At 44.4% G+C, this 13,434-nt stretch overlaps 1 protein-coding gene across 1 annotated transcript in view; it reads left to right on the top strand.

Moving 5' to 3' along the window:
• The first annotated feature begins 5,818 nt into the window (after positions 1-5,818).
• Positions 5,819-13,434, top strand: part of sorcs3b (sortilin related VPS10 domain containing receptor 3b) — a 95,274-nt gene continuing 87,658 nt past the window's right edge. Inside the window, exons 1-3 of the mRNA XM_076285243.1 lie at positions 5,819-5,914; positions 6,218-6,316; positions 13,030-13,097. Coding sequence (XP_076141358.1) covers positions 5,819-5,914; positions 6,218-6,316; positions 13,030-13,097 — 263 coding nt within the window. The remainder of the gene's footprint in view (positions 5,915-6,217; positions 6,317-13,029; positions 13,098-13,434) is intronic.

Genomic DNA, 13,434 nt, shown 5'->3' with positions numbered 1-13,434 from the left:
AGGTGGGGTAGCTACCACCGGCACAGCGCCTGTTCACACAAAGACACAAACAGATATACAGACAGGCGACTCAGTTACAACATTTCCATCAGTTCTGAATTTTGCAGCGTGTTTGCAGTGTTGCAACAGTAAGCGTACAGCTCTGTCCACGCAGCTTGGCAGGGGAGAGGAGCAGCATCGCCTTCTCCAGCTCCTCATCTTCATCCATCGCTACACAAGAAGACACTAGAATTAGCTTTCCCAAATGAATGCAAATCAAAAGCACTTATTAGCAAAATAAAACTAATATAATATACTCAGGGGTTGAGCCTGAGCCCTCGGGGCAGGCGTGGCAGCAGCAAGAGACGCCTGTCTCTGCTGCAGGTACTGCTGCAGCCTGAACATGCGGGTCCCCGGGACACAGGTCTTCCCCAGGATGAATCCCGAGTGGCCATCTGCCCTGGACTCCCAGATCTCCTTCCTTACTCTTGGTGCGGGCCCCAAAGCCAACCACCTCGTCGTCATCTGAAGGGGCTGGCGCTGCACCCACGCCACTGGACACGTGTCACCGGGTGACGGCACGTAACATGGCGGAACTAACCTTCCAGGGTTTGTTTTCCGTAAGGGGGAAGAATTTAGCCTGGCGGGACCATCCTATATCATTGAGATGTATAGTCTGGCATCGAATCATTCACCTCGCTTAATCCAAGGGGCGGGCAGAGAATTGTCTTTCAAACTGCCTAGGCATGCAATAGGCCAGCGCTACGACCATATCCGTATCCGGTAGGCAAAACGGCAAACACATCCTTCTTAGAAAGGAATGACTTAAGTGCATTGTGTTGCTCAACTTTCAAAGAAAAGCATAAGTCCAACTCCTCCAAAGTTGACGCCAACGCCGATTCAAACAACCGCTCTTAGTTCGCCATAGCCACCTTCCTTGTTGTTCACCGTCACAGGACTGTCGTTATCCTGTTAAGCCCGCCTTAAGACTCTCTAACGAAATAGAGCGCTGTGATTGGAGAACATCCACGGTGTTAAGCCAATAGAAATTCCTATGGTTCGATACTAGACGTACAGGCTGAGCAAATTAATTTGCCGCCGCTAGGGTGCGTCTAGATTTCTAGGCTAGGAAGAATTACCAGGCAGACATAAACAAAGCAGTCATTGACACTAACTGTTTTACCGTTAACTATGTACAGGTGTGCAGCGGTAATGTGTGGGTTTTAGTAATTTGGTTAACAGCCATGGTCCATGTGTTTTTAAGCGTGTGACTTTTAGTGTTTGAGAGACCTTGTGGGGGTGAGACGTGGATTCGTGGTACGCTCGGGATTACCGAGTGAAGAGGAGTGCTGTTTGGATACCTCAGAGACGCGGGAGTTCGTAACGAGGAGGACAACGACAACGAGTGAATTGGGAACCGATTACCTTGGGCTGTGGACGACCACATCGGACGAGACTGGAGGTCACTTGGGGCTATGTCAAGCTAAGTAAACTCTCCCACTTAATGTGACTGGTCGAGTTGTAGAACACTTGAGAAATACCGTCAGCGTTTGCCCGTCTCCCCCCCTCGTTTACTGTGATCAAAGTGTCGTGACAATTAGTGTATGTCCAGTACAGTGTTTAACCCCACGAACATAGCTGTTAAGCCTTATCGCTCAAAAGAACCTCAGAGTGAATGTGCACTACTACTGCCTTGCCTGTGTTGTAGCCAACGGCTCGTCAGCCCCTGTACTGTGCTAGCGACTTTCATACTGGATGCCTACTACTATTGCCTTGCCTGTGTTGTAGCCAACGGCTCGTCAGCCCCTGTACTACGCTAGCGACTTTCATACTGGATGCGTACTACCACTGCCTTGCCCTACTAAACCTCTATCATTGTGTCTGGCCACCACCAGTGTGCATTATAGCCTGAGGCCCCCAGCTTTCCACCCTAAGTGCTACCACCCACTATCCAGCCTGCCTTTCCCCTGGTGTGTATCCAACTGACTAGCGCACCCCAGCGCCACCATTGCCGCCTGCCTGCCACTGTCTCGAGTCAACCGCCTGCCGACTGTCGGTGTGAAGATTGTAGTGAACCCCCACTTGTACTTTGGTGTGTTGTGTATTTCACAAAGCGTGTCCCATGTTTGCAGTGTAATCCCCCAGGCCTCGTTGACGGGGCTGTGACAGACTGAGCAGCCAGAATCACCTGTGCAGTGTGTGTGTGTGTTAGCGAATTATTGCACCTCAACCATTGGCGGCCAAGGCTGCACCAAGTAACCTTCTGTTTCACCTTCCCAGTTCTGCGGGGGGGACTTGTTCCAGTCGGGTAGTGGCACCCTCTGAGTGGGGGAGTGTGGGGGAACCTCCAAGCAAAGCCAGGCCCAGAGGCACACCTTGGCGAAGGACGACTGCCCTGCTTTTAGAGACTTAATCGTCAAACTCTAATAAATTCTTGTTTTAAACTATTCCGTGGGACTCTGAGTCTTATTAGTGGGTGTGGTCTGCTCCTCAGGGTAGTAGGTAGAGGCGGTCGCTCAATAGCGCCCCCGCCTTGGTCACACACATACTTACATGTACGGAGAGACTGGATCTCTGCGAAACTCAAGGCAAAGGACAAAAAGGATTGTAGACTATCCTTGCCATTGCCCTCAGTCACAGAAATCCCCTCAGACTCCTCACTCTGGACACTCTTAATGAGGTACAGGGTGTAGCCTACATCATTTTCCAGCAGCCAGCGAAAGGCCTTGCCTTTGTACTTGCCGAACTGCAGGATGTAGTCCCCCAGCACCTCGGTCCGGTCTGAGGCGTCTCCCCCTCTCTGGCGCACGACAGCCAGGGCGCGCTCACGGACCAGGGACTCCCTCTGCGGTGGTGACCGGTCCTGCAAAGCTAGGGTGTCCCGGATGCGCCTGGCCTCCTCGGAAGGGTCCTGGAGGAGGAATCCGGCTGCCCCCTTGCGGAACACAACACGGACTCTCCCCGGGAAAAAACTAAACTTCCTCTGCATGCTGATATGAACCACAATGGAGAAACAATGAAATCTTTAATTAATACAAAATAAAGAATAACATGTGGTGTGTATGTGCATGCACTGAGTGAGAACATGACGGGAGAGGAGGGATCATAAAAAATTGTGTGTTTGTGTGTCTGTCTATGTAAACATGTGTAAATGGTGCATGTGATGTTCAAGGCAAAGAGAGGGTGTAAGGACTATGGATCTGTCTATAAGCAAGGGGTGGGCAAAAGGATAGCGGCAGAATAAATGTCTCATTTAGCTCAAAGCTTTTGATCAACATTGCTTTGACACAGTAGACTGACACACATATAGGGTTTAAAAGGTTTTAGAGGGGGTGGTTTTCCGCGTGATCAATTAGGACTAGCATTTAAAGTGGTTATTGTGCTGGAGCGTCAGCGGAGGCGTCAGCGCTCGTGTGAAGACTTACTCGTGTCAAGACGAATCGAGTCTACCTGCGACGAGTTCACCGAGCAAGGACACAAGCAAGGCACCTCTCAGATAAGTTTCACTCTTATCTCATCTTGTCTTGTTATCTGACAATCCTTCTAATAATGTGCCTTCAACATATCCCTGTATCCGGTCAGGTTAATAAGCGCACTGATGTTGAAAGGCAACAATCAGTTGAGCAGGCTTGTCCTACTTTTTCTGTGGGGTTGTGGAATTGCCAATCTGCAGTGAATAAAGCGGACTTCATTCCTGCTCTGGCTTCACAGTTATCGCTTCAATTGCTTGCGCTTACAGAGACGTGGATTAGGCCAGAGAATACTGCCACACCTGCAGCATTGTCGACCAATTATGCTTTTTCGCATACCAGTCATTCGTCTGGTAGAGGAGGCGGGACAGGCTTTCTCTGATGATTGGAGGTTTACACAGTTGCTGCCTGCTCAGGTCCACAACTCGTTTGAACATCATGCCATCATGATAACTGAGCCATACAAATTATACTTGGTGGTTAGAGATTACATCCATAGTTACTAAGATCATTTCCATCTCTGGATTTACGCCATTTCCTCTCAGCAGCTCCTTTCGTACTGAGACTATACTGTTCGTCAGCCATGGATGACGAGGTTTAGAACGAGTAGGTCTTGAGGAAAGAGGACATGCTGCATTCAGACAAGATGCCAGTGTAGAGCAGAGAGTCTCTGTAGCGTCATTAACCTCAAGTGCCAAGAATGAGCTAGGAGTAGGAGAAGTAGTGGCCAAGAATATATGACATCCGTAGTGATTTCAGGACAAGATTTTAGGAGACTGGAAACGGCCTAAAAAAAACCCTGCAAAACAGCAGGTAACAATCCTTGCCGCCGGCGCGGGAGACTGGGGTTCGATTCCCCGACGGGGAGGCCACGATTGTTTTTTTTTTGCTCCATCATTCTTGGCATCAACGACTAGAAGAAAGGCGAAGTATGTATAAACATAGCCTTAATTACGTTTTTTCTGAGACCTGATGCCTTTCCATCTGATGTCTGATACCTGACTGACAGCTTTTCATCTGAGACTGTTTTTCCTGTTGCAGTTTTATCTGACACAGATTTTTGGCTTGGCGGGCTGCCGTGCTGTATAGCTATGCTAGTTGAACGATTTGCCTATTACAAGTTAATTTACCATCAAATTGGCTTTGTAAGGGTAAAAATCTTGCATAGTGTAAAACAAGGTTGGGTGGGCAGGCTTAACATAAATGACTACAGAGTTGCGACAGTTCCGCAAGTATTCCCTGCTACTTGAAAACAAAGGAGATGGCTGCCGCTGCTGGCAAACAGCGGTCTTTCAAATCGGCTTTGGGCCGCGACTCTTTAAGACTTTAAAGAGTTAAGCTCTTATTTGAGAAAAGAACAAAGAATGGCACATAAGTCATAGCTATAGCGCTATCCTATTGCGTGCAGAGGGAATTTGAAAGACAACCGTTTATCCCGCCCCTCGGATTGGTGAGTTCCCAGACCCAACATCTTGATGTGGGTCTGGCTCGTCAGGCTAACAATGTTATTCTTCACAGTAAAATTCTGTGTCTCAGTTTGGCTCTAAATTCCAATGTGGCTGCAAATCTTTATCTCCTTAATGTATATCTGATGGTTTATCTCATTTTCGCCTACTCTTCCCTCTCTGCTGCCTCCTATAGACTCTTCGTGTCATCAAGGTGCAGTCAGTGATCGTACGCAATTTCAAGCCGATTAAAAAACATTCTCTGTACGCAGCCCAGGCTCCAAAAACTAGAAACAAACAATTCATGTTGGTGTTCTGCTGCTGCATCTGAGCTGCTGATTGGTCCAGTTGTTTCACTCCTTTCCTTACAACAGTCTGTGCTCTTATGCACATGACAGGAACACTGAGGAATGTTTCAGTGCTCTGGAAGGCCATGCTTTCATTCCCACTCTCAGCAAACTCTCAATGCTCCTCTGGCTGATATCAGTGACCAGGAGGATTTGATTGACGGAGTGGGTGTGTCTGTCTCGTGGTCTCCAGCTTAAGTGTGTGTGTGTGTGTGTGTCTGTATCTCAGCGATCAGTTATTGGTGATTTGAAATCGCATCACTTCTCAGCTCAGAGCTCCGCCTCTCAAGTATGATACATTCCGACCTACAACACACTCACATCTTACACACACACACACACCTACACACACACACACACACACAAAATATCGACAGACTTGCCTCTCTTATCTCACACACATGCACGTACACTCTCTTGTTTCAGTAACACACACACACACATACACACACAGTCCTGACATTTCTGAAGAGTGTGTGTGAGTGCGGGCTGCTGTGGATCAGTGCTGTGCATCTCTGCCTTGTGCACTGGGCTCCTGGCTGTGCTCTGGGACGGGGGGGTGTGTGTTAGGGTTAGCATGGCGTCTCTGCAGGGCGTGTTTGGAGGGGTTTGCTGGTTACTGCTGGGGGCTTTCGTGGTGCTGGACTTCGCCCCCCGCAGCTCCACGGCTGATGTGACGAGAAGATTCAGCGCTGAGGTCTCTGTTAACACACGGGCTGGAGCTCCACAACACCAGCAGCACACAGACGGGGAACCTGTGGATCCTCCCGGGGCATCGGACAGAAGGGCAGCGAACGCTGGGGCAGCGGGGGCACCTCCCGGGCAAGCAGAGGAGGGGCACAGCTGGCGGAACCAGAGGGAGAAGAGAGGAGCAGAGCGCAGAGGAGAGGAGGAGAAGAGAGGAGCAGAGAGGAGAGGAGAGGAGGTAAAGAGAGGAGCAGAGAGGAGAGGACCTGCACGTTTTCCTGATGGACAGAGCGTCTCGGAGATCCAGCTGAGCAGCTCCAGTTTTTCCCTGTTCGGAGACTCGGCACATAATCAAGCCATGGTATATTGGACCGGATACAACAGCAGCGTGAGCACCCTCTTTCTCTACCCAATCCTTCTCTATCCCTCTCTTCCATTTACCACTCTATCCCTCTTTTTCTCTCTGTCATTCACTCTATCCCTCTTTTTCTCTTGTCATTTGTCATTCACTCTGTCCCTCTCTTACATTCACCACTCTATCCCTCTCCTCTCTCTCTGTCATTCACTACTCTATCCCTCTCCTCTCTCTCTGTCATTCACTACTCTATCCCTCTCCTCTCTCTCTGTCATTCACTACTCTATCCCTCTTTTTCTCTTGTCATTCACTCTATCCCTCTCTTCCTCTCTTGTCAGACCTTACCTCATTTATCTCTATCATGCTTCTTGTCATGCTGGCCGTGGGAGTGAAATTTGACCCTGGCTTTTTGAGTTTAGTTTTTGGCTGTTTTGGCTTATGTGAGATGGGTATTGGCTGAGGGTTAGCTTATTCAAATATGCTGAACATGGCTTGAGTGGCTTAGTAAGCCAGTATTTCATGGCATAGCTTTATATATCCTATCATCACATCTATTAAAACACACACACACACACTTCCTCTTCACCCCCTGCCATCTCTCTCATGTCATCTATCTGGCTGTCACTTGTCACTCAAACTTCTGCACCAGCATTCTCTGGTTACTGTGATTTGTATGTAAAGGTAGTACTTAATAAAATGACGGTAAAAATGGATAATGCAGTCCTATTAATATGGGGTAGAATATATAAACATACTGAGCATCAATTAATGGTCATACACTCTCCCATAGCCTTTTCACACTCTTCCTCCTCCACACACACACGCACGCACTGATTAGCTCTCATTCTCTCTGACATGTATGTACTGCACACACACACACACACACACACAGTGTACATGCTTAACTTCAGGGTTTGAGCATAGGGAATCATGCCGCATGGGGAAGAGTGTACAGCACTTTGACAGCACTTGCTTGTTAGGCAGAATGTGTGTACAGTATGTGTTCATATGAGATAAAATGTCTGTATGCATTCATATGTGAGATAGAATGTGTGTATGTGTTCATATGAGATAAAATGTCTGTATGCATTCATATGTGAGATAGAATGTGTGTATGTGTACGTATGCGAGAGAGAATTTGTGTCATGCATTCTCACACCCGGTGGCTCAGAATCTCAACATAAAGAGGGAGAAGGACAACAGTGGTCTGGTTAACCAAAATATTAATTTACAAGTCAACAGATAAAATAAAGAAAAGCAGTCAAAAATGCTGCATAATTGTATTTATTTTTGTATCTAATATCTTATATATTACTTTATTTGTTTATGTTTTTCTTAACTGCCATGTAGAACCACTTCTTACTAGTGATTACCCTATTGCCTCCTTGCTCCACTCATCTATTTCTGTATTGTCAACTCTTAACTGTCTCAACTGTAACACAATATGTAAACAACTCCTGTTTTAAATGTGCTATACAAATAACGTGGCTTGACTTGACTTGAGATGATTATAGAGTTTGATAAGATCAAAGATTGAAGAGTTGAATAGGAGGGACAATCTCTAAGGTTCTCTCCTATAGGTACTATGAGTGATGGTATTAATTAAAAGCTCATCACAAAGCAGATCTATATCACTTTTACAGTATGTTATGCCAAGACGCTTCTTAAATGATGCTTTATTTCTCAAACCTTTAAGCACAGTTGCACATTCAACTCCTCAAACTTCCAGCTCAAAACCAAACTCCTGAAACAATGTTATATCATATTAAAAACGCAAAAGCCCCCGAAATACACATACACAGGTGAGATAAACTCACAACAGTGGGTGCTGCATGAGATTTGTGCAGTAGTGTTGCTAATGGTTTTCCCCCCAACAAACTATTCACATGATGAACACAACAGAAAAGACAAAACATATATATATATATAAAAAGTTATTTTTACAGTAGATGTATTGTGATAAGAATGTGTAACTTACATTCAGTGAAAAGTAATGTACTGCAAGAATACTATAGAATAGTATAGAATACCAAAGAATACAGTATAATGAATGAAATGTATTCACGATAAAAAAAACAATGAAAAGAAAGCATTACTGTACGATAAAATGTATGTGCATCCAACTGACTCATGGCCCTTTAATTGCTTTATGCTGAGCGTTTGATTGGTTAAATTGATCTATCCGGAGCATCTAATTGGTTTAATTGATTTATCCTGAGCATCTGATTGGTCTGTGAGGATTTTGTATTCTCAGTGTTTTCACCTAAATTAATCTGTTGCAGTTTTTTACAATTGTTGACACATTTTCAGAATTGTCTTTTAAAAGACCCCCACACATATACAATCAATACAACAAAACATACAATCTCCTGGTGAGTGAAACTACCACACACAATGCAAGATATCCTGCTGAATGAAACTGCATTCTAATCTCAATCATTCCTTTTCAAAACGTAACTCGGCCTCTGAAATTCTGTGACATGTAAAGATTTTGTGTGTAAGCAGAAAACTAATTATGTTTGAGCGGTGCCTGGTGGAGTGAATGATATAGAATGCCAGTGCTTTCTAAATGAGCACGTGGAGCAGCCAGTGAAATATGAAGGGATTTGTGTGTGTGTGTGTGTTTTGCACATACATTTCCACATATCGGAATCATCTGTGAGAACAGGACAATAGCCTTTTCTAGTGCCTATCAGTTGCTAGATCACATTATGGTTTGGATTGTTTAGTTCACTAGTAGTAGTGTTGAAGCAATTGAGAAGATCTGTAACTCATTTCTCTGAAAATGCTCTGGCTAGAATGGACATGATTAGGTTGTTCACTGGGATTAGCGTAATAATTGTGTGGTTGTATGTGTATGTATTTGTGAGAGGTTTTTGTGTGTGTTAGTGTGTGTGTGAGTGAGAGAGGTGTGTGTGAGGAGTGTGTGTCTGTATGATGAGTGTTTGTGTGATAGAGAGATGTGCTTATGGAGAGTGTGAAAGACAGTGTGTATGAGGAGTGTATGTGAGTGTATGAGGAGTGTGTGAGAGAGAAGTGTGTATTCATATAGGGAGTGTGTGTGAGAGAGAAGTGTGTATACATATAGGGAGTGTGTGTGAGGAGTGTGTGTCTGTATGATGAGTGTTTGTGTGATAGAGAGGGGTGTGTGAGGAGTGTGTGTCTGTATGATGAGTGTTTGTGTGATAGAGGTGTGTGTGTATAAGGTGTGTGTGTGAGGAGTGTGTGTCTGTATGATGAGTGTTTGTGTGATAGAGAGGTGTGTGTGTATAAGGTGTATGTGTGAGAGAGGTGTGTGTGTGAGGAGTGTGTGTCTGTATGATGAGTGTTTGTGTGATAGAGAGGTGTGTGTGTGAGGAGTGTGTGTCTGTATGATGAGTGTTTGTGTGATAGAGAGGCGTGTGTATTGAGAGTGTGTGTGTATGAGAAGTGTGTGTGAGAGAGAAAGGTGTGTGTATGGGGAGCGTGTGTGTGCGGAGTAGGGTAGAGGGGCTGCCTCAATCAATCACACATATTTCTATTGATTGTTTTTTTTTCTCCCATGAATGAGCTGAGAACCCCTTTAATCTCATGAGTTCTGCTTGAAAGCTTCCTTGAGTTTGTGTGTGTGTAGTGCCAGTTTAATCATACTCTGTCACACACACACACACACACACAACCTCAATCACTCCCATAACAAACTTCCAAATAACCTCAACTCTACCCACACAACGTCCACCAGCATACACAACCTCAAACATTCACTGAACTATGGACATACAGATTCACACACAGACAGGAGTCTAAATACACAACCTCAGCCATTCACAAACGTGAACACACAATCACACACAAATGTGAACGTACACAAACTAAAAACTTAAACAGCCCAGAGCACACACTGTCAATACCTGGTCCTAAAATATAGATTACATGGATAGTTTCACGATCAGGGTAACCACTTGAGATTTTCTGTGTTTACCTCAAAATATGTCATTATGTTGGATAACTGTATGTTATTATTAATGACTAGACTTATTGGAAAAAGAAGTGCAAAAATACCATTTGTTGGCTCAAATCACATCTTTCAACCATTTTCATCCTCAAATGTGTTTAATTTCACATCATTAAAACTACACAACTTCAACACATTATGTTAACAATATTTTAATGTGAGCAAGAAAATGAACCACACTAGGACATTCTGTAATATGTGACAAATGTCAAAGTAATCATTATTTTAATGGAAATTGTAGGGATTTGACATTTCTGTCAAACATAAGTACAGTAGCTGACCTGGTTGAACTTATTTAGCAGACAAAATACTTCAGATATGCATCAAACCAAGTACCAAGCCTACCAACAACATGCCCACATACAATTTGAACAACTTAGTAATTTATTTAGTTGTAAAAAGTTTTCCGTCAAACGTTTGGACGTTTCTGTCCACTTCAACACACTTTCCATAAATATGCTATAAAGGTCAATTCACCAGTCTTAACCCAAGGAACAAGAATAAATACTCCAAATATTGTATGCAAATATTTAACCTTATACTTATGGCAAAACATTTCTTTCATATGTCCACTCCAACAGTTGTCCACTTCAATTGTCAATGACCCCTGAAATTCTTTTTTCATCGGATATAGATTAAACAAACAAGCAAAAAACTAAATACTGAAACTAAAAAACTAAAAGGATATTTCAATAAGGTTGAATTTGTAGGCTTCATGAAACAAAGAGCTTACCCTGATTGTGATATTACCTAGATTTAGCTGGCAATACAGATTACATATTACCTAAGGTTACCTGACCATACAATACAGATTACATATTAAGGTTACCTACAGGCTACATATTACCTAAAGTTCCTAGCTCATGTTACCACAGATGCTTTGAAAAGAAGGCTAATGCAGCTACAGAAATGTATGAAAAACACATCCCACAAACATGCAAACACACACACACATACACACACACCTCCGGAGGATTTGGACTCAGCAACCAGAGTGAGTGAGTCAGTCAGACACACACACACACACACACAGACTTCCCTATGGTTTTGGCTGTCTCTGGGAGGGTTGGGCATCAGACACGCGTGCTTCCCCGCAGCAGTCTCTTCATTCACATGCTAATGTAATTAGGAGCAGACTGGTAGGACGGGCCTCAAGTAGTGTGTGTGTGTGTGTGTGTGTACGTGTGTGTGTGTGTGTGTGTGTGTGTGTGTGCGTATGTGTGCGTATGTGCGCATGACGACAGGGCCTCAACTAGTGTGTGTGTGAGCCAGGACATGCATAAGTGAGTGTGTGCATACGAGAGAACCTGCTGGGAAGACTTCAAACTCGCTGTGCCTTTGTAGCTGCTAGTGTGTGTGTGCACGTATGTGTTTGTGTGATTCTGTGTGTGTGTGTACGTTTGAGAGTGTGTGACTGACCCTGCTGGGTATGTGGAACTGCTGTTCCGCTCCCTTGCCTTTAAGATGTAATTAGCTTCTACATGAAGGTGGAAACTGCGGCTCGATCCTAAATGAGTCCTGGTGCGGCTCTGCTCTCTCAGACGCAGCACATTTTCATATGCAAATGGAGTCTTTGCTCTTGATTGGTTAATTAACCTGTAATAGCTTCACAGCAAGAGGGCCACTTGCATTCTGGGTAAGTTTGGATCTTAGTGAAAAGTTTACTCGGAAGACGTCAGTGCAGCTGTGGAGAGGAGCCAGCTACAGAGAGAGAGATGGAGAGAAAGAGAGAGATGGAGAGAAAGAGAGAGAGGCCAGCTACAGAGAGAGAGAGAGATGGAGAGAAAGAGAGAGAGAGGAGCCAGCTACAGAGAGATGGAGAGAAAGAGAGAGATAGAGAGAGAGACAGAGAGAGAGAGGCCAGCTACAGAGAGAGAGAGAGATGGAGAGAAAGAGATAGAGAGAGAGGAGCCAGCTACAGAGAGAGAGGAGCCAGCTACAGAGAGAGAGATGGAGAGAAAGAGAGAGATGGAGAGAAAGAGAGGAGCCAGCTACAGAGAGAGAGATAGACATGTGAAACCAGCGGCGATAAACCAAAAAGAGCAGTGAGGGAGAGATAGCCCATCTCTACTAGTTTGACTAAAGAAGGTATAGACAGGAGAGGTTCAAAATCACAGCCCTTCTTTCTCCAAGTGCTGATGGTGTGCAGTAGAACAATTGAAACGAATATACATCACACACTGGAGGATATATTTTTGCTGACTCTGCGTGAATTCGCAAATAAAGTATCCTCCAGTGTGCGATATTTTTGTATACTCGTTTTTGAGGTTTCAGAAGATAGGAGAGGTGTTCAATTCTTTGTGCTGTAGGTAGGAAATTTCCCAGTTTAACAAGTTAACGGTTTATCAAGAACGCACCTTCCTTCATCTGTGTTTGGTTGAATAAGGCCCACGACTTCTCCAGAAGCCTTGTGTCCCAGACCCCCACAACCCCCCACCCTTCCCCTCCACATTCATAATGGGTTCTCTAAGAAAATGTTTTAATTACTCATCATTGTTGTCGCAATTTATGATCATCAACATAACCAGACAAACCCTTATTCAATCAAACCTCTTCGTTGTGGAGATTTATGATTCAATACAACATAACCAAACAAAGAGCAGGCCCAACAAATACCAACAATACTCTTTCTAAGCACGGCTGTGATTAGCGGGCGGTTCCTGTAAATGTACCCAATCTAGTAGTGCACCAAATCGTGGAGACCGGATGTGTGTGTATTTATCTTTTCTTTTCTTCTCTTCTCTTCTCTTAGGTGATCCTGATTCTCACAAAACTCTTCGACTTCAACCTGGGGACAGTGACAGATAGTTCACTTTGGAGGTAAGCTCTATGGGTGTGAGTATGTTTTAATGAGTTTGAGTTTATGTAGTGTATTTGAGTGTATTCTGTGTTTGGAAGAGTGATTATGAGGATCTCACGGCAGCAACATTACCAACCGAAAACATAACAGGATTTTCACCGTAACTAATTACTACTAAAAAAAATGTTTTATGTCTTGTGTCGATTATGTAATTTATTTCAATAACCTAATTCAGGTTGTACAGTTTTCAACACTCGGAGTTCAGATTTTCTATGCTTGGCCACTGATTTACAACATGCCTCGTTCTCGTTGTGGACACACACACACACACACCTTTGCACTGACCCATCAGTATTA

The sequence above is a fragment of the Alosa pseudoharengus genome, unplaced genomic scaffold (assembly GCF_046254945.1).
Source record: "Alosa pseudoharengus isolate Yale_2024_CS ecotype anadromous, Long Island Sound unplaced genomic scaffold, YU_APseudo_1.1 YU_APseudo_1.1_scf_15, whole genome shotgun sequence".
In the NCBI taxonomy this organism is placed as follows: Eukaryota; Metazoa; Chordata; class Actinopteri; order Clupeiformes; family Clupeidae; genus Alosa; species Alosa pseudoharengus.
This window is presented reverse-complemented; position numbering and strand designations above follow the sequence as displayed.